This window comes from Carassius carassius, chromosome 5, assembly GCF_963082965.1.
Source record: "Carassius carassius chromosome 5, fCarCar2.1, whole genome shotgun sequence".
Classification (NCBI taxonomy): Eukaryota; Metazoa; Chordata; class Actinopteri; order Cypriniformes; family Cyprinidae; genus Carassius; species Carassius carassius.
The window spans coordinates 38,004,268-38,025,585 of NC_081759.1; the positions used below are offsets into that span (position 1 = coordinate 38,004,268).

At 37.3% G+C, this 21,318-nt stretch overlaps 1 protein-coding gene across 36 annotated transcripts in view; it reads left to right on the forward strand.

Annotated features, from left to right (window-relative positions):
• The first annotated feature begins 696 nt into the window (after positions 1 to 696).
• camk2b1 (calcium/calmodulin-dependent protein kinase (CaM kinase) II beta 1) overlaps positions 697 to 21,318 on the forward strand; it is a 59,224-nt gene continuing 38,602 nt past the window's right edge. For 9 of the 36 annotated variants that reach the window (XM_059551154.1, XM_059551150.1, XM_059551156.1 and 6 more), the window contains exons 1-5: positions 698 to 964; positions 4,241 to 4,335; positions 13,872 to 13,931; positions 14,096 to 14,150; positions 15,397 to 15,462. In XM_059551154.1, the coding sequence (XP_059407137.1) occupies positions 903 to 964; positions 4,241 to 4,335; positions 13,872 to 13,931; positions 14,096 to 14,150; positions 15,397 to 15,462 (338 nt within the window). In that variant the 5' untranslated portion in view covers positions 698 to 902. Of the gene's footprint in view, positions 965 to 4,240; positions 4,336 to 13,871; positions 13,932 to 14,095; positions 14,151 to 15,396; positions 15,463 to 20,782; positions 20,856 to 21,318 lie in introns of those variants that run through there. The other 27 variants (XM_059551161.1, XM_059551169.1, XM_059551162.1 and 24 more) reach the window with 8 other exon arrangements.

Sequence of the window (21,318 nt, forward strand, 5' to 3'; positions counted from 1 at the left end):
ATGCTTAAACACACTAAATGAGCAATGTAAACATGATGGAACTATTACCCAAAAACATTTTTAATGCATCTGACCATTTTAGTTTAAAAATAAAAAAGAACTAGTTTTCTCATACTTGATTTCAGCAGACACACAAGATAACGCTTTGTGTATTTCATGTGCATGTGAAAGTGGAAAAAGTGGAAGCCAACAAAAGCCCTGTCAGTCATCAGTCCCCTCCGTGGAAAAAAAAACCCTATTACCATGTATCCTTATGAATGCAAAAGACAACATTATGATCCTGTCATGCATATAAAATGAATAATAACACAATTCATCTGAATGGACCCTTGCATATAATGGAAAACAAACTGCATAAGGGAGTATAAAACAGAATAACTAAAAAAAAATGAAATATGTACTTAAAATGCAATAAGATACAAACGTAAAAAGTGTGTATTGTATATTGAAATGCTTGACTCACGATGTTTGTTATGCATGCATTAGATATTTTGTTTAGGTCTACCATCGATGCTTTATTTATATTTCGTTTGGTTTACACGACGCTATAGGGATTACGTAATAAGAGCTCATCGAAATACAAATAGCCCCCCTCGTGGTTTGTCCCTATTTGGAGTTACAATAACAGTACCCCAGCAGCGCGCGCCCACGCACGCGCGTTCCGCCTGCCGCAGATAGGTGGCGCTCGCGCAGTCTATTTTGAAGGCAGGCGATTGGAGCACAGCGCGGGGGTGAGGACGCCCGCCGTCAGCATACACGCTGCCCTACTCAACCATTAACCTGTCAATTCAACGCATAGCAAGCTTTTTTGAGCGCAAAATCGAGGTGAATATCCAGGACGCTCTTGCTCGCTGAATTGAGAACGATTTTTAATTCTTGAAGTGTGTCCGAGACGGGAAGACATGGCCACGACCACATGTACGCGCTTCACGGACGAATATCAGCTGTACGAGGAGCTGGGCAAGTGAGTATCACGAGGTTCCCGGTTGTGCATGTGTCCTGCGTGGATCATTGCATTATGATATTTGGGCAGGGGAAGTGAACTGACCTGACAGCAAACACGAGGCGTGGTGGTGCCCCGATAAGCGTGCTGTCACCGAGGGAGGAGATAGACACGCTCAAGTCCTGCCAAGATCCGCTGACCAGCACTCAGTCCTGCTAATAGGATTTCAAAACAACCCACTTACCGCAGATGCAGCAAACATTGATAAGTGCAACGCCCTGAAGCTGCTATTTCATGATCGGATGTAAAAGTAAACATGCAAGTGCAAAATTCAGTGTGCATTTGGGTTGCGTTTGGCATTTCCACAAAACCAGTCGTAAGGACCCATTTTTGGATATTTAGATTTATACAAAATCTGAAAGCTTAATAAATAAGCTTACCATTGGTGTATGGTTTGTTAGGAAAACATTTGGCCAACAGGCCAAGATACAATAGTTTGAAAATCTGGAATCTGAGGGTGCAAAAAATAAATAATTATTGAGAAAATCCTCTTTAAAGTTGTCCAAATGACGTCCTTTGCAATATTATAAATCAAAGATTAAGTTTTGATATATTTAAGGTTGGAAATGTACAAAGTGTTTGCATGGAACATGATCTTTACTTATCCTAATTATTTTTTGGCATAAAAGAAAAATCAATGTATACAGTGTATTTTTGCCTTTTGCTACAAATGATTCCTGTGCAACTTATGACTGGTTTTGTGCTCAAGGGTGTCTGTCACTTATGATATAACGATGTCCGAAATGTGAACTAATCGTTGATTCGGATCCTTTGAAGGACTCGGTTTATCCGGTTAACAAAACCATTCTGTATGGTTCACGAATCTGACTGAATCGGTTCGAGAGACGCTCGAATGAACTCTATCCATTTCGGCTGAACAGATAGAATATTTGTTTTTTGTTTTTAGGATAACTTTATTTCAGTAGCAAGGATATTAACAAATAAGACGTACTGGAAATATTCTTGCGTCTTGACTGGTTTATCTCAGATTGGATTACTGTTGATTCAGAAGGGGGAAAAAAGAGGTTTAAATGAATAAGTATTTTAGGATTGCAAACACAAATGATATTTAGACTGTAAGTAACCTATAAGAGCTAAACCACTTTGATTTTAGCAAGTGGTGCGATATTAAAGGTTTTTGAGCTCCTAATATTTTGCGCTGTCATGGCCTAATGGAATCATTGAATTGTTATTTTTAATCGGTTCTTTGAAAAAAACTGTTTGGAAAAAACCAATTCGCGTTAAGGACTCTTTCGCGAAAAAGACTACTACTATAAAAACTGCTACTAGTATGATGGCACTATTTCCTATTCTTAATTTTTATCGCATATAAAATGTACCCAGAAAATCATTCTTTGTAAGAACCAAAAATAATTCCTTGATAATAATGAGACATTGATTATGTGTAGAAATATTAATCTGGGTTTGGTTAGTCAGTGCTTTATATGCATAGCTGTCTGGTTTTGACCATCTCTTTAGTTTAAGTTTTTTTAGAACTGGGATTAAATATAGAGGTTAAGTCAATTCCCTCTGGAAATCAAGTATTACAGGAGCAATGAATGGTGAGACAATGTGGAAGAGAAATGAACAGCAAGGATTTGGGTGAGGAAACATAGTGATGTTTTCACGGCTCTGAAGGGGCAGCAGGGCAGGAGTCTAATCACCCTTGCGGTCTAGCAGAATCATACAAATTGCACATTGCTGCTCAAACCAGCAGAAATATGCAGATATTATCTGACCTCTGACAGCACATTGTAGTCCAGAATCGCATGTCGTCCCATTAATGCAGGGAGAGGTGGTTGTAGAGAAGGAGCTGGAGTCTTTGTGTCTCTCTCTCACACACACACACTCACAGTTCTTATAAATCACTTTAATAGACACCAAGGGCTTTAACTGGCCTGACAAAAAATAGGCCCTACTGAAGAGCACTTACGGGTGACTGTGTTTTGTTAAATACTGCCTAGAGACGACCCTTAACATGATTGGCAGTGGTTTAGTTAATTTGGGTATTTTTTTGTTGCCACCAGTGTATTGTCCACACTAAGAACAGGGATGTTTTAAGAAAGTCAAGCACTGTGGCAGCACTGTGTTAAATTACTCGCTAACAGCCCATGATCCAGTGCTTTCAGTGTCTTAGAGAAGCTTGGTTCCCTACAAATTCTGCTCCATCTCTGCAGTTGCTCTAAACAAATGTGTATTGAGAAGCACTTATAATGGCTGTTGTCAACAAAAGAGAAGCTTTAATGGCTCCCTGGAGTTTTCTGCCAAAAAGTAATACATTTGAAAAGAAACATTAAATATTAGTACTGTAAATAAATGTTTTTTTTAAATTAAATACTAGATTTTAACTATATCGTTATATATATTAATACCGTAATAGTAATATTTTTCATTTTGATGAATATTTACTACTGCTAGTACTATTTTTTACTAACTTAAAATAATAAGAAATATTTTTAAAAATATTTAACAAATATAACTATTGTAATATTCTAATATTATTATTGTAATCTATTTTTTTATGAATTCTTATTGTTATTAATATGGATATTTCAATCATGGTTATTATAAGAAAAAAAAGCAATTAGATTTATTCCTTACAAATCCTTCAGCCCTACCTGCGTAGAAGAGTTTCACTGCCTATTTGAATTTGATCAAAACTCATGTATGATAAACATAAGATGATTGTAAAAACAGGCAAACTTCATCTGCATCACAGTGTTCGCATTATTGCGTAAATGTAGATTTTGCAAAGATGTTGTTTTAGGCCCGGGCATCTTTCTCACTCGGCATAAGTTGAGAAAACCTATTAAACATGACAAACCTACTCTGCGGTTTTAAACCTATAACACAATCCTGTTGAGTATAATTTATTAATACAGGCTTCCAGAATTAGCACTTGTTTTAGTGGCATCAGCCTTCACAGTTGAACAGCCACTACTGCAAAAGAGTCTGACAGTGTGATGTAGGGATGTTTGCGATTAATAAATAATCTTACGTTTTTAACATAGGGGGCCATTATCTCGCTCTCTTTGCTTCTCTTGATTTCCTCCTGAAATGTTAAAAACAAACACCAAACACGCTGCCAGGGTTTTAGGCAGTCTGTCTGATGTTTTTAATTGTAATTTTCATACAACAGAAACTTCACTGTTAACATGCAGAGCTATTATGGCTATGTTGCTATTATACTGTCACGACTTTATACTTGAAGTCTCAATGAATTTGTGTTTTTCCCAGGGGAGCGTTTTCAGTGGTGCGACGATGTGTGAAGTTGAGCACGGGCCAAGAATATGCCGCCAAAATCATCAACACCAAAAAACTCTCTGCAAGAGGTTAGTCAATTCCTGAAGATGTTCTGAAATATTCAAATTTTTATCGTAACAGTATAACATACAATTTTAAAACTAACATACAACGCGAACATGTGAAACATAGTCATTTAAAGTTGTAATGTTACCAGGTAACGTAAGATAATTTTTTCTTTATTGTGACATACTTCCGAGGCAGACGGGTTATTTAAAAATAAAAATCTTATTATTGGAATTTGGTTTTATCCATTAATTATGACATCGCAATGTAAAAAGATTTTTTAAAAATTAAATATGAAACATGCATGAATTGTTCACAGTAAGTTTATTAAGATGCATTTAAAAAAATGTCCATTTCATTCCAAGTTCATTGTGTGCAGAGATAGATGGTAGATGGTAATAGCATGGTAAACGAAACCTATGACAAAAAATTGTAGCTTTTTTTCCATGACTGAAACAAGATGACAATATGGTCAATAAATGATAACTGTGACCGTATGAACATGCAAAATATTCTTGCGGACTGCTGTACACCTCTCTTGTACGTGAGCTTTAATGTGTGTATAAATAAATGTAATAAATGACAACAATCAATTTAGGCAAAAATTATTTTTATCATTAAACATTATACAGCATGAGGAAAATGTAACTAAGCTTTCATTGACTAAATCTAGACTAAAATTTGACTAAACAAAAACAGGACAACGTTGACTAAACATGATAATAACTTGCGTACATTTGACACAAGACTAATTTGAAAAGACTATGATTAAGACTAAATAAAAAATAGTTTACAAAATTAACACTAGGCCTACATAGTACTTTTTTTTACAATTTTCATGTGCTGTAGTGTTTAAGTCAAAGGATACCATGGTACCATTTCCACAAAATACATGTTAGGATTCCTTTTTAAATGCTTAGAAATTCAATAACAGAACACTCAAAGTTCCACAACATGCTCATAACTATATTTAAATCTGCTTCCATGGTTACTGTCAGAGCCAATAGCAGATCCAAAGACCATGGCACCAATGAAATGGAAGAAAGAGATTTTCAGTTTTTACGGCATCCCGCTGTTGAGGGGTGTAAATCGTTTTTATGCCCTTCTGTCCTCCCTCTTGAAACTTGAAGCCAGCAGTTGCTTTGCCAGAGTGTCATCCTCATCATGTCCCCTCGGCTGTGTGGTCATTGTGGTGAGAATGTGTAATGTGGAGAACAAGCACTTGACATGTATTTCATTCCACAAGCACTGAAAACCATTTTAAAATAGGCCCAACAGCCCTCTAAATACAGCCTGTGTGGAGAGACACGCTGCTTTCTGATTGCGTGGTCAGAGGAAATCAAATTAAGGTTGGGAATGTAGAGTTGTAAGATTAGTCTTTTAGTTGTTAACCTTGATGCAGACAAGACTGGCCATTATAAAACCTGTCAAGATTATGTCCTGGTCATATTTTCTTGTGTGTGTGTGACTTGAATTCATACACTTCCGTCTGAAAGGGTCAATATGATTATTTTTAATGCTTTTGAAGGCTACTGTTAATTAAAAGCACAGTAAAAACAGTAATATTATTACAAATGTAAAATGTTTTCTATTTTAATATAGGCCTATATAATATACAGTAATATACAGCTTTTTTTTCTTTTTATCTGCGCTGTTGGTTAACTTCACTGCCATGTGCCTTGCACTGCTTTATTTAACTTTATTTTTATTTTTATGTCTTTTTTTTTTTTACATGCCCTTATTTTATAGTTGTATCTTATATTTTGTATTTGATCTAGATTTTTTGGCTCTACTGTTAGTGTTATCTGTATGCACCAAGGGTCTAAGAGTAACACAATTTCAATTCTCTTTATGTATGTACTGTACATGTGGAAGAATTGACAATAAAGCAGACTTGACTTGACTTAATTCCTGTAATGCAAAGCTGAATTTTCAGCAGCCATTACTCCAGTCTTCAGTGTCACATGGTCCTTCAGAAATCATTCTCATATGCTGATTTGGTGTTGGTGTTGACACATTCGTCACGGGTTTCATGAGCTTCAGCCTAGCCTTTTTCTTTTATTGTAGCTTTGTATTATTGTACTGTTTTGTCACGAAAAGCAAATATAGGATGATCAATGTTTAGTGTTCAAATTGACATTTATTTGACACAATCTAGCATTGCGGTGGGTCATGTAGATTAGGAGTGACTGTCTTTAGGGTGAGAGTTACTCTGAGGAGAGAGAAACAATATGATCTGTCAAGGGGTCTGAAGGAGGGTGGGCATGAGAGATGGAATGTGACCTAGATATACAGAAAGGGAAAGAGTGAGTGAGAGCAGGAATCAACATGAATGACTGTTTGAAAGAAAGACATAAAGAGAAGGCTGACGGCGAAGGCACCTTTGACACTTAGCAGCTATGTGTGTGTGTGTGTGTGTGTTTTTGTTTTGTGTGTGTGTGTGCGCGCACATGTGAAAGAGAGGCATAGTTACGTGCCTGGAGCACGGGACTCTCATCTGAACCAGAGAGATGGTCATGACCGTGGCAGAATGCACAAATAAGTTCATGAGACGTGATTTGTACTAGGGGTGTAACGGTACGTGTATTCGTACCGGACCGTTTCGGTACAGGGCTTTCGGTACAGTGCACGTGTGTCCCGAATGAACGAATGCAATATTTTGTGCGCGGAACATAAGTACATTTTCATGTTTCCAAACGAACATATTAAGTGTCGGAAGTCTCCGTGTTCAGCGCAAATCCCGCCCTGCAGCTGATTCTAAGGCCTGTGATACACTGGCTGCGTGGCGTGAGCGTGGCGTTTCTGCTGCATGTTAGTTGCGTGACGGCTGCCTTGCGTTTTCTGTGTCTTTACACACCAGTATCGTGCCTGACGCGGCGCCGGCGCGCTGCTGCTACTGTAAGTGACATAGAGGGAGACCGCCAACAGACCAGGATCTTGTCTTCACGACAACAATATCTATACTTCATGTTGAGCATAAACATAAAGCCTACTGATAAAGGACACCGTCAACAGTATTGATGGCAAAATAGGCTATGTTTGACAGGTGCAATATGCCAGTGTGTCACCGGCCTAAGGCATCACGCGAGTGTGAACATCACTACAACTAGGAAAAAAACGATTGTAATTCAAACGCAGCTCCCGTCGGCATTTAAACAGACCTTTGCTCTTAATTCCGATCTGCACTTTACACTTTGGAAAAGTTATATATATTTTTTATGAGCAGGCCTACAAGCTGGGATTGGTAATGCTGCACTGTAATCATAGTTATTTATTTATATTTTTCATTGTATTTTATTATATGATATTGGTTTGAGACTGAGAGTATTTTATTTAGTGGAGAACTTTGCAGCAGTATTTTATTTCTTATTCTTTTTTTATTTTATATTTTATTAAAAAGTATTAAAAAAAAAAAAAAGTGTAAACAAATTGCTTGGAGCCAGAGTCCACGCAGTAGAGACCCGTTTGGAGCCATAGTCCGCGGAGTAGAGACCCGTTTGGAGCCAGAGTCCGCGCAGTAGAGACCCGTTTGGAGCCGGAGTCCGCGCAGTAGAGACCCGTTTGGAGCCGGAGTCCGCGCAGTAGAGACCCGTTTGGAGCTGGAGTCCGCGCAGTAGAGACCCGTTTGGAGCCGTAGTCCGCGCAGTAGAGACCCGTTTGGAGCCGGAGTCCGCGCAGTAGAGACCCGTTTGGAGCCGGAGTCCGCGGAGTAGAGACCCGTTTGGAGCCATAGTCCGCGGAGTAGAGACCCGTTTGGAGCCATAGTCCGCGGAGTAGAGACCCGTTTGGAGCCATAGTCCGCGGAGTAGAGACCCGTTTGGAGCCATAGTCCGCGGAGTAGAGACCCGTTTGGAGCCATAGTCCGCGGAGTAAAGACCAGTTTGGAGCCATAGTCCGCGGAGTAGAGACCCGTTTGGAGCCATAGTCCGCGGAGTAGAGACCCCTTTGGAGCCGGAGTCCGCGGAGTAGAGACCCGTTTGGAGCCGGAGTCCGCGGAGTAGAGACCCGTTTGGAGCCGGAGTCCGCGGAGTAGAGACCCGTTTGGAGCCGGAGTCCGCGGAGTAGAGACCCGTTTGGAGCCGGAGTCCGCGGAGTAGAGACCCGTTTGGAGCCGGAGTCCGCGGAGTAGAGACCCGTTTGGAGCCGGAGTCCGCGGAGTAGAGACCCGTTTGGAGCCGGAGTCCGCGGAGTAGAGACCCGTTTGGAGCCGGAGTCCGCGGAGTAGAGACCCGTTTGGAGCCGGAGTCCGCGCAGTAGAGACCCGTTTGGAGCCGGAGTCCGTGCAGTAGAGACCCGTTTGGAGCCGGAGTCCGCGCAGTAGAGACCCGTTTGGAGCCGGAGTCCGCGCAGTAGAGACCCGTTTGGAGCCGGAGTCCGCGCAGTAGAGACCCGTTTGGAGCCGGAATCCGCGCAGCAGAGACCCGTTTGTAGCCAGAGTCCGCGGAGTAGAGACCCGTTTGGAGCCAGACTCCACGCAGTACAGACTCGTTTAAAGCCAGAGTCCGCGGAGAAGAGAACTCGCTTGGAGCCGGAGTCCGCAGTAGTGTCGTGAGGTGGAGCTGCGGTATCAAACTCCCGCTCAAACTCCCGCAGATCCAATCAACCATAATGATGTATATATTTTAAAGTATCGAATTACTAGCTAAAATCAAACTTATCACAAAAACTAACAATTGGACATGTGTCAGCAGTTCACCCGAGAATGAAAATTTGTCCATTTTCTACTCACCCTCGAAGCATTGTAGGTGTATGTGACTTTCCTCTTTCAGAATAATCCAAAGTTATATAAAAAATTGTCCTTGCTATTCCAAGCCTTTCAATGAGGGTAAAGCGGGTGTTTGTTGTCAACAGCTCAGAAGACGTGAAATAAAGTGCGTGCATCTGTAATAAAATGTCCCTCACATGGCTCCGGGGGCTGAATAAAGGTCCCCTGTAGTGAATCCATGTGTTTTTGTAAGATAAATATACAGATTTCAAATGTAATAAACACTTTTTTTTTTCCCTTTCTCATATCATCACTATATCCTATAATTACAAATTTTGATGGATGTTGTGATCTCCCTGTTTTTTTTTTTCCAGGTTATTGGAACTAGCATTGCATTATAAAAATGCTGTTATTTAAAAGTGTTAAGAGTGTGACGTGTCCAATGTGTCTTGAAAGTTGTGATGTAACACAAGTAATGACAAACATTTTCTTCCAAATTGTGATGTACAACACTGAAACTAATTATGGAAAAGAAAAAAATTAAACAATGTATTGGTTTAGTCCATCAGTGCTTGACTAAATGGAGGCAGAATGGCTGGATTGTAAAAGTGGGTGGAGCTTAAGGGGAATAAATGATTGGCCAAATCATTCAAAGGAAGATCAATAACATGCATTTAGAAAATTTCCATTTCATGAACTGTTCGTTTTTGTTCATTTTGAAAATATGTAGTTTTGCACAAGCATAAACCACCAAAACCTTTAACAAGCAATGCATGGTTTTCAACTCAAAATCAATATTTTGTCTTGGAAGTGAGGTGTGTGGTGGTTTAAGGGTACTATTATTTAAATGTGGTATAGGCAGGGAACTCATTAGCTAGAGCGGAGCTTGTTGGCGCTTTAGTGTTGCGACAGCTTCAGGAGTATGTGTATAACTCAGAGAATGCCCAGCAGCTGAGCTTAAGGTCAACGCAGATCGGCGTCAGCAACAGACAAAGGGGCGGGATTCCAGACCCGGCCAACAGCCAATCAAGAAGCCTGTCTCTGTGTTAGGGTTAGTAGGAGTAAGACGAGGCAGCGCCAAGCCATTAAATCTTAAAATATGACAAGGCTGAGAATAGGGAAAATAACATATTGAAGAATAGGCAAAGATGGGATATGATCAAATGGAAAAAAACAACAGCTTTTGAATACAGGCTAATTGGCTCATCACACAGAACTCCACATGTGTGACTTGGTGACCTTGAGTGTCAGTTGAAAGAAATGTTGTTTTACAGAGGTCAGATGGTGATTTATGTTTGGGTTTGCTTGCATACAGTGTTGTTTAACTACTGATGCACAGGAGGTTATGCATTATACAGTGACTCCCTAAAAAAGTATTTGGACATTTAAGGTACGCATATTCTTTACTGTATTTTTATAATGTCTTGCATAACAACAGAGCAAAATAAGTGTGATTGATCTTAAAGACAGCAAAGGCACACTTTACAAGCAAAAAGAGGTTTGTATAGATAAAACAATAGTTACTGTATATTTGTGGTTGTCAAACTGTGGAAACATCATCAGAAAAATTTTGTAAAGTGAAATGAATTTCTATTTGGTATTATTTTATTTTATTTTTCATCATTTCCGTCATCATTTGTTTTCCACTTGGTTTGATGTTTTATGTCTAATGTAGTGACATTCATATACGTGAGTGTCCAAAAGTGTCTAGATGATTTTTTTTTGGTGGGGGGCCTCCATGTATCCAACCTAGTTTTTCTCGTAAATGTCCTATTTATAAATGTGACCCTGGAGCCTTAGTAGCCTTAAGTTGCTGGGGGATATTTGTAGCAATAGCCAAAGAAACATTGTATAGGTCAAAATTATCGATTTTTCTTTTATGCAAAAAATCATTAGGATATTAAGTAAAGATCATGTTTCATGAAGATATTTTGTAAATTTCCAACCGTAAATATATGAAAACGTAATTTTTGATTAGTAGATGCATCGCTAAAAATTCATTTGGACAACTTCAAAGGTGAAGTTTTTTTTTTTTTTGCACCCTCAGATTTCAGATTTTCAAATAGTTGTATCTTGGCCCAATATTGTGAGATCCTAATAAATCATACGTCAATTGAAAGCTTATTTATTAAATTTCAAAATATTGACAAACAAGACTAGTTTTGTGATCTAGGTTCACATATATATATTTAAGTGATATTAAAAATGAGCAAATTAAATATTAATATTTATTATGGCATTTGAATGTTCAAACAGTGGAACACGTTTTCATGACTGTATCCTTACTGGTTGGATTGTGTTGTGAATTCTTGTGAATTCAAACTTTCTCTTACTTACACATTTTTTTACTTACAAAACACAGTGGTGAAGTTTTGCAAACCTAATTGTTCAGCATTGCAGTTTTCCAGCGTTTATTTTTATGCTTGCATCTACATTAGGTGATTGTAGTGAATTTACTCACATCAGCTGAACTTCCAGTTGTGTTGATAATTGTATGCTCTCTTCTTAAATCGTTGATGTCGCCTTCAGCTGTGTCTGTCTTTAATGAAAGCTGATTTTTAATTGCGTCTGTTGCATTTGGATTAATTGGATTAATTATTTTTCCTGAGGCATTACCTGTGTTGCTATCAGTTTGATGAAACATTAGATACCCTTCAAGAGCATGAATCATAAGCTTAAGAAACATGTTTTGTATCGCCCTAATCCATCTTGGGCATGATGGTTTTAGTCTCTGTTGATTTTCAAGAAGGGAGCATTTATTCCACTCTTATAGTAGCTCATCATCATTAGGATCATCAACATTATTATTGTAATTAACAGCCTAGACAATGTGTTATCTGTCCAGATGGGCCAGTTGGGTGCTCTTATATAACCATGTCCTATAATGGAGAGCTTTGTTGATATAGATATATGGGACCTAGATATAGACACATAGAGGGCTGAGATCAGGCTGAGATGACTTTTCAGGAGAAATTTAGGTTGGATATTAGTATGGTTTTCACCATCTGAACTTTAAATCTAATCTGGAGTAAATGTGAAGGTGTACATCTAAACATTGTGTTGAGTCTCTATCTAGCCAGCCTCAATTTTGGGCTGCACTGACCCTTTTATTGGGACTGAATGAGATCTAGGACGTTGATTTAGCGCAACTGTGACAAGCTTATGGTTTGTGATTGCTGCCTCATCTCATGTTGTTGTGCCAAATGCTCAACACTCGACAAAGGAAATAATGATAGCGTAATTAAAAGGCATAATGGCATATCAAGTTTGTGATGTCATTGCCAATGGAAGCCAGGCCTGTAACTCTACACTGGAGCTACTGTATGACCACCAATGTAATGGCTAATGTGATGTGATAGTTATTTTGAACATGGTTTATTCATAGTCTACCCAAAACTTTACTTTTGACTACTTTTTAATATTTTTTTTTTCACTACTTGAAAGCCCGGTTGTTAAAGGGATAGTTCACCCAAAAATCTAAATTATGTCATTAATAACTCACCCTCATGTTGTTCCAAACCTTTGAGACCTCCGTTTATCTTTGGAACAGAGTTTAAGATATTTTAGATTTAGTCCGAGAGCTCTCAGTCCCTCCATTGAAGCTGTGTGTACGGTATACTGTCCATGTCCAGAAAGGTAAGAAAAACATCATCAAAGTAGTCCATGTGACATCAGAGGGTCAGTTAGAATATTTTGAAGCATCGAAAATACATTTTGGTCCAAAAATAGCAAAAACTACGACTTTATTCAGCATTGTCTTCTCTTCCGTGTCTGTTGTGAGAGAGTTCAAAACAAAGCAGTTTGTGATATCCGGTTCACGAACGAATCATTCGATGTAACCGGATCTTTTTCAACCAGTTCACCAAATCGAACTGAATCATTTGAAATGGTTCGCGTCTCTAATACGCATTAATCCACAAATGACCACAAATGACACAAATGAAATGTTCACATATCGCGCCTAAAAACACGTGGAAAACGCTAGGCGCGCCGCTTTCTCCTTCTTTCCAAAGCGCTCGGGCAGTTGCGCCCCTGAGGCGTCTGCCTTTGCTAAGCAACCATGACGTGCACTCTCCATGAAGACGCAGAAATTTCAGCAAAGGAAAAATGGATTTGCAGCTCTAAAAATCCCTTGCAGTAGCTCTGCTACTAAATTCATTTCAAAATGACAATCCTATGGTCAGCTGTTCCTTCATCTTGGCTGAGCTCCCTCTGAGTTCAAACAAACCAATATCCCGGAGTAATTCATTTACTCAAACAGTACACTGACTGAACTGCTGTGAAGAGAGAACTGAAGAAGAACACCGAGCCGATATTTTATTTTATTATATTTTAATTTTTCATGTTTATTTTTGCTTATTTTTATATTTAGATAACATTTAGCAGATCTCCAAATTTTTTATTTAGAATGATTTTTATTGTAACAAATGACAAAATGATTTGTAATTTGTACTTAACACTTTCTGTCTTTCTGGTTGTTAATTAAAAGCTGATATTACTATTTTATTTAAAAGCTTATATTTTATTTTATTTTATGCATGTTTATTTTTGCTTATTTTTATATTTAGATCAGATTTAGCAGATCTCAAAATGATTATCATTTAATACTTGAAATTGTAAATTTGTGATACTTAAATTCACATTACCAAAATATAAAAAAAAGTATGATTTGCAAATACTGATTTCAGCAATTTACTGTATTAGTATGTGTAACCAAGTGTAAAAGAAGGCTTAGCAACATTGGCCTGCACATAATATTAATCTATCCTTACTGTTGGGCATTTTTTTTTGGTAGCTTAAATCAAATCATTCAGTGCTTTATAATTTATACTTTTAACACTTTCTGTGTTTCAGACCATCAGAAGCTCGAACGAGAAGCTCGAATCTGTCGTTTGCTGAAGCACCCCAATATCGGTGAGCTATTTACCTCCACCAATTATAATCAGAAATAATATCTATATTAATAAAGTGTATTTAAACTCTGAATGGATCATCACCAGTCGATTATTCTCATCCTTTCAGCTCAGGAGAATGTTGTGTGATTTTTGTCTAATCTCAATTCTCTGTTTTTGTTTTAGTTCGTCTGCATGACAGTATATCAGAGGAGGGCTTCCACTACCTGCTGTTTGATTTGTAAGTGTCAGTGTACTTCCTGTCAGAATGTTCCTCCATTTTCTGTCAAATTAGCTTTGACGTGAGGAACAGCGTAGCCTAAAATGATTCATCCTTCATATGCTACAGTATGTGCCTCTGAAGCCTTTTATCAGCATGCTGTTTTTCTGCACTGTTAAACGAAAAAGTTCACGCAAAAATAAATAAGGCTGTCATCATCTGCTCACTCTCACATCACTGTAAGAATGCTAAAGGAGTCATGTTGCATTCAAGTCATGTTTGAATGCTTGTATTTATGAGTGCACAAATTGTTATTGATCATAGTATGTCGTAATTGCTAATGTAAATTTTTTTTTATATAGTTTTGCTTGCTGGTGATGAAAACCAGTGATCAAATTTGCTAGAAATTTGCGGAGACAGACTTGTATAGCAAAACTGAATTTGGCAGCAGAAGCATGATAAAATACGCTGATAAAGCGTCAATTGCACTCCTAAAACTCCATTTCCTTTGTTCTTCATTTTATTGTACTAGATATATTAAAGCTTGTACTGAATCTTTGACAAAGCAGTGTATATAACAAAATTGACTAATACATTTATTTTATTCTGACCAAAATTACTTGAACATCACATCATAATTATGGTTTTTCAAACTTATAAGTAGGTATTGACCAAGATGACTTTAAAACATCTAGCTGTTGTACAGGCTGTTGTTTTCAGAATAAAAGTGAAAATTATATGCTTTTTAGAATATTTACTAATATTTTAAACCAGCTTTAATTTAGATTTCTTTCAGTTTTCAATTTCATTTTAGTTTTAGTATTTTTTTTTCTCATTTTTATTTCAGTTTAGACCTTTTTAAAGGTCATTTTATTTCATCTTGTTTTTTTCTGTTTTTTTTTTTTTATAGTCTTAAATAAGAATAACAACACTGCTGTGCTGTATTCAAAGTCTTCAAGAGCCACGTAATGTTTAAGTATTTTCCCACACCATCCCTTTAAGAATACATGGGCTTCATGAGTTGTAATTCATAAAACTAATACATATTGATAAACACATTGCTATCAAACGGACAATAACCAAAAACATGCAATGCCTCCCCAAAAGCATGCCATCTTAAAAACCTTCCCCTCGGTTTTCACAGTTCTAGCTTTCCGGAGAATTTATTCTCGTCTCCATGGAAACTGAGCTCTCGGAAGGGACGTGCACTAGAACAGGAATTCTGTTTGAGTTAGCAAATAGCCGGGCTGAACTTCCTGTGTTTTAGGGTGACTGGAGGTGAACTGTTTGAAGACATTGTAGCTAGAGAGTACTACAGCGAAGCAGATGCCAGGTAAGAATGTTTAACGTTTCTCCGTGCCTCTCTTCTGCCCTTTCTTCTCCTCTCTCATTGGCCCTAGCTTGTCACACCCGTCACCATCACATACATGTTCACTGTGAGTTTGTTTTGCATTTGGAGATCTCCCACAGTGCAACACGCAAATCTCACTCTTCGCCCATCACACACACTAGGGTGAAACATGGCCTGAAAAGGTGGCACGACAGAACTGGACACTAAGATCATTTGAGGAAGTGAACTGTATGCTGTTGTGTGTAGTTTAGGTGCTTTGTGCAACAGTATACAATTCTAGAGTGATGCTGTTATGTGTTTAGTCTCTCTGTCTATGTATATGTCTTCTCTTGTTTGTTTTTTTACCACTGATCTATCATGCATCGTCTCTTTCCCTCTCATATACACAGGCAGTTTTCTTGTTGACCACCCTGTACAGATCTCGTTCTACGCTGTATGAGTGTGTGCTTGTTACCAGGGTTTACAGTATGCAGTCAAAGGTGTTAGTCCTAAGCATTAACACCCCTGCGGTCCAGCCCAAATATGCAGTTCCACATAATGACTCGCGCTGACTTCCTGTGGGTGTGTGTACCACGTTCGCTTTGACCGGCTCTCTTGCGGGTTTTTTTGACCCAGTGCTTGTTCCTTGGTATCGTTCGTGTGGGGAGGTGTGGTTTAGTAGTTAAAGGTCTGGTCTGCTAACTGAAAGTTAGAGATGAGATGATCCAAAAACACGATTTTGCTCTTGACATTTAATCTATTTTTTTTCTTTTAGGGAAGTGTATGTGTGTCATTTGACTAAATAAGAAGTATACATAGTATATCTCAGTATATAGTATATCTATATAGCATATAAATGTCAGTATATATATCAATAATAAAAACAATTCAATTGTTTTATGTGTGTGTTTATAATAATCTCTCCAAGGCTGCATTTATTTGATGTAAAAAAAAAAAAGGAAATATTTTAAAATATTTGTACAATTTAAAATGACTTTTATTTGTAATTGTTTTTAAAAGTGCAATTTATTTCTATGATGCCAATGTTGTGTTTGCAGCATCATTCCTCCAGTCTTCAGTGTCACATGATTCTTCAGAAATCATTCTAATATACTGATTTGCTGCTCAAGAGACATTTCTTACTACTTAATATCATTGTTGAAAACAGTTTTGCTGCTTAGTATTTGTGAAAGCCATTTTTTTCAGGATTCTTTGAAAAATAAGTAGGAATTTAAAGTAATTTTTGCATCAGTGTGAAGTCTTTGTCATTTTTGATCAATTGAATGCATCTTTACTAATAAAAGTATTAATTTCTCAAATTAACTGAACCCAAAATTTTAAACGGTAGGTAGTGTAAAAAAAAACAAAAAAAACAAAAACAAAGTAAATGTATTACATAACTACCTAAATGACAGTTTAGGTAAAACTGAGAAGAAAGCTTTTTGTAATTTAAGTACTGCATTTGGTTAACTATATGGTGCAAACGGATTTCATGATGGTCTTGATTATCAAGTTTGCAGGTTCAATTTAAAGTGTGTTAACCACAGATACTGAGCTTCACTGTCTTGGTTCATCACCACTATTAAAGTTGAGCAATGTGCTCTTGTTCTCAGGACCCAGCTTATAGTTACAATGTTTCACTTTAGCCGAGGATTTGCTAAAGGGCAGTTTACGCTCTTGTCGTGCTCTTGCACAATGCTTTTTACTGTAATTACTGCAATTGCATGTAGCATATATATATATAAAGCAGTCGTTGGTCTTTAAAATTATAGGCTGATAACTGTGTTTGAAACAAGTGCAAGCATCCATTCCCTAGATATCCTTGTCAAATAAAGTGGAGGTTATCACAGCACAAAATGAAATTTCGGTAACACTTCACATAAAGCCTTAGTGTATAATACATTATAAAAGTAATTGAAATGCATTAATTATGCACCTTATAATGCATTGTAAAATCTCATCAATAATTGTAACCACAGTTGATACATTGTAATGCTTATCAATTAATTGTAACACTGCATTTTAAATTTGTTTGGAATTGTGACCAGATAATGTATTACAATGCACATTATGGGCTTTAAGTTAAGTGTTACTGAAATTTATTTTATACAACTTGCATTTCAGACACAACAATAATAATAATAGATAATTAAAAATAATAAATAATAACAATAATAACATACTACTACTACTACTACTAATAATAATAATAATAGTTTATTTTATATTTTTTTGTTAATAATATATTCTAATAATATTATTGTTGTTATTATATAAAATAGTCATGACAATCATGTAAAATCATGAATTGTTGCCCCTACATATTTATTATTTGTATTTTTTAAGTGTAATTTGTTACAAGAAAATAAAAATGTATTTTAACAAAAAATATCAGTTAGAAGTGAATATTAGAAATATTAGTTACTGAATTATCAGTTACCAAACTATGGAAGCCCATTTCCACCAGCGAATGAAAAATAAAACATGGTAATTGTGACTTTTTATCTCACAATTCTGATTTTTTTTCTCAGAATTGCGATTTATAAAGTCAAAATGGCAAGATATGAACTTGCAATTCTGAGGAAAAAAAATCAGAATTGTGAGATAAAAAGTCGCAATTACCTTGTCTTATTTTTTATTCAGTGGTGGAAATGGGCTTCCATAACCACACTGCTTTCTAGATATCTCTAGAAAGTTTAAATCTGACTGAGAAATCAAATGTTTGATTGTTTCTTTAGTAGAAATAGATGCAAGGAAACATCTCTGCTTCTTCCCTTGTGCTCGTCTCCAGCTGACCTGCTTCTAGCCACCTGCTGTTTGTCCCTCCTCTCTCTCTCTCTCTCTCTCTCTCTCTCTCTCTCTGTTGTTCTCTCTTTCACTCTAAATGTCCCTCTTCTTGTGAAGCCTGCAGCCGTGCGCTGCCCCCTGCCTCCTCAGAGAGAGGGAGAAACTAGGACTCCAATTAACACACGTAATTAGGGCTTCATCTTTCCCCCTCCTCCCATTCTCCACCTGTCTCTCTCTCTTTCTGTCATCCTTCTCTCTTTTATTCAGATATTGTAGCCATCTCATTCTGAGTGTGATAGTGTCACTGGCACTACTCCGCTGTGTTGTGGCTCTTGTTGTTGGACGTGTGAAAGAAGAAGGGTATGACGCTACTGTGAATGGAAACGGGCCCGAGCTTGAGTGACTTTACTAATCATCTCTCTTTTTTTTGTTTGTCAATCTCTTATTATTATTATTATTATTATTTTTGCTTATTTTTTTGTTTATAGTTAATAATTTTACCACATAAACGTGTACGGCCTTAAGGTTTAGGAAAATAATTGATTGCATAATGTGGCTGAGAGGTGACGTTTGTATGGTCTTTCTGTTGATATATATTACTGTAGCTCTGTGCTGTTTAAATCTCACTGGTCTAAAGTTCTGTCATAATCATAAATTAATATCATATCATGGAGCAGTTTTGTATTCAGTGTGGAAAAAAAACAATCAGTGAAAACTTGGCATATTGTGCCAGGTTAGGACATAGTTTTGGATAAGTTTTGCCTTCAAATGTTAAAAAGTGTACTAGAGTAGTTTGAAATGTTAAAGGTAATAGAGCAGGCAGACAAAAAAATACAAATCAATTATTGAACAAATGAGTATTTTTATGTCACTTTCTGACATGAAGTGAAAGTAAAGGCATTTATTATGTTACAAAAGATTTATATTTCAAATAAATGCCATTCTTTTGATATTTTTTTTCATCAAGGAATCCTTGAAAAAATTCAAGGTATCAAAGTTTCCAAGAATAATGAGCAGATAAAAATGTTTCTTGAGCAATATCAGCATATTTCTGATTTCTGAAGGATCGTGTTGCACTGAAGTCTTGAGGAATGACTAATGATGCTGAAAATTCAGCTTTGCCATCACAGGAATAAATTACATTTTGAAATCTATTAAAACAGAAAAGAGTTATTTTAAATTCTAGTAATATTAGTATTTTTATTGTATTTTTAAATGCAGCCTTGGTGAGCATTAAAGACTTACTTCAAAAACATCTTCAGCCCCAAACCTTTGAATCATAATATATATATATGTATAATATGTGACCCTGGACCACAAAACCAGTCTTGCATGAGTATATTTGTAGCAATAGCCAAAAATACATTGGGGTATAGATCAAAATTATAGATTTTTCTTTTATGCCAAAAATCATTAGGATATTAAGTAAAGATCATGTTCCATGAAGATATTTTGTAAATTTTCTACCGTAAATATATTACCTCTTAATTTTTTATTAATAATGTGCATTTCTAAGAGCTTCATTTGGACAACTTCAAAGGTAATTTTCTCAATATTTAGATTTTTTTGCACCCTCAGATTCCAGATTGTCAAATAGTTGTGTATCAACCAAATATTGTACTATCCTAACAAACCATACATCAATGGACAGATTTTTTAGTCAGCTTTCAGATGATATATAAATCTCAATTTAAAAAAAAAAAAGACCCTTATGACTGGTTTTGTGTAGCCTGACTACACTCAATTTCAGTTCACTTCTGTACTCCGTCTGAGATAGCAAACCATCTCCCAGTTTTCCTCCGGCTCCAAAACAGCCAGCCAATCAACGAACAGAGGGCGGGCTGAGAGCCGTGATGTAGACGCTAAGCGCCGAATTTAAGTTCGTAGTCTAGGTTAGGGAAATCGAAAACGACAGCGGACATGGAGAAACGGGATGCTATTCGCAGAGTGTTTGTTTCACATTTTGAATGGAGGTGATGTTGTATCACTGCTCACGACAGGTTTTGGGAAAAGTAACATTTATCAACTGTTACCGAAAGTGAAGTAGCAGAGTTTGGTCCAGGGTCACATATATAGATAAAACGCAGTGTTGTCATTAGTGTGTGTGTGTGTGTGTGAGACAGATTGCCCCTTCAAAGACACATTATACAGTATGTATATACCGTAGTAAATCTCCCCACACTACACAAGCTTTTATTCTCACATCCTCAGATTTACCCCACACACATACTACACCTGTCTCTCCTCACCTACTCTCTCTTTCTCTCTCTCTCTGATGTTGTTCTTGTTGTTGACAGTGGTGTGTTTTATGTCTTAAATGGTTCTGTCTCTTCACTTTCTCTCCCATTTTAATCCCTCCCTCCTTCCTCCCATCGTCACCTTGTTTTCACTATCATCTCCGCTCCTTTCGTTCCATGCACTTCCATCACTCCATCAATCGTTTGATTTCACTGTATCCATCCTCACGTCTCCCCCTTCACCTCTCGCTCCCTTCCTCCCTCTCTTCTGTTTCTTTTCTTCCGTTTTGTCTTTACAGTCACTGTATCCATCAGATTCTAGACAGTGTCCATCATATTCACCAACATGACATAGTGCACAGGGACCTGAAGGTCAGTATGTAGCCCACACACTGCCTGTCTGTTTGCCCCTGCTTTCTCCTGTCTGTGTGTGTGTGTGTGTGTGTGTGTGTGTCTGTAGCTGTAGCCTGTCTGTCTGTCCATCTGTGTGTGGCATCATGGGCTTCCCTAATCCTTTGACTGCCGTCCCTAAATTCCCAAATCCTTACTTCCTGTGCTTGATCTTTAACTTGATGTCATTGTGATGCAGATGATCAGAACTCTCAAGGTGTTATGAGTATTTTTGCTTGTGAGGTTTTTAGTTATTCGTTCTTACTTTCTATAACTATTATGATTAAAGGGACAGATCACCCACAAATGAAAATTGTCAGCATTTACTCATCCTCAGTTTGTTACAAAACTGTTTGCATGTTCTTGCATGTCCACAGAAGAAGGTAAACCAAACAAACAGGTTTGGAATGACATGAGGGTCGTTAAATAATGATAACTATAACTA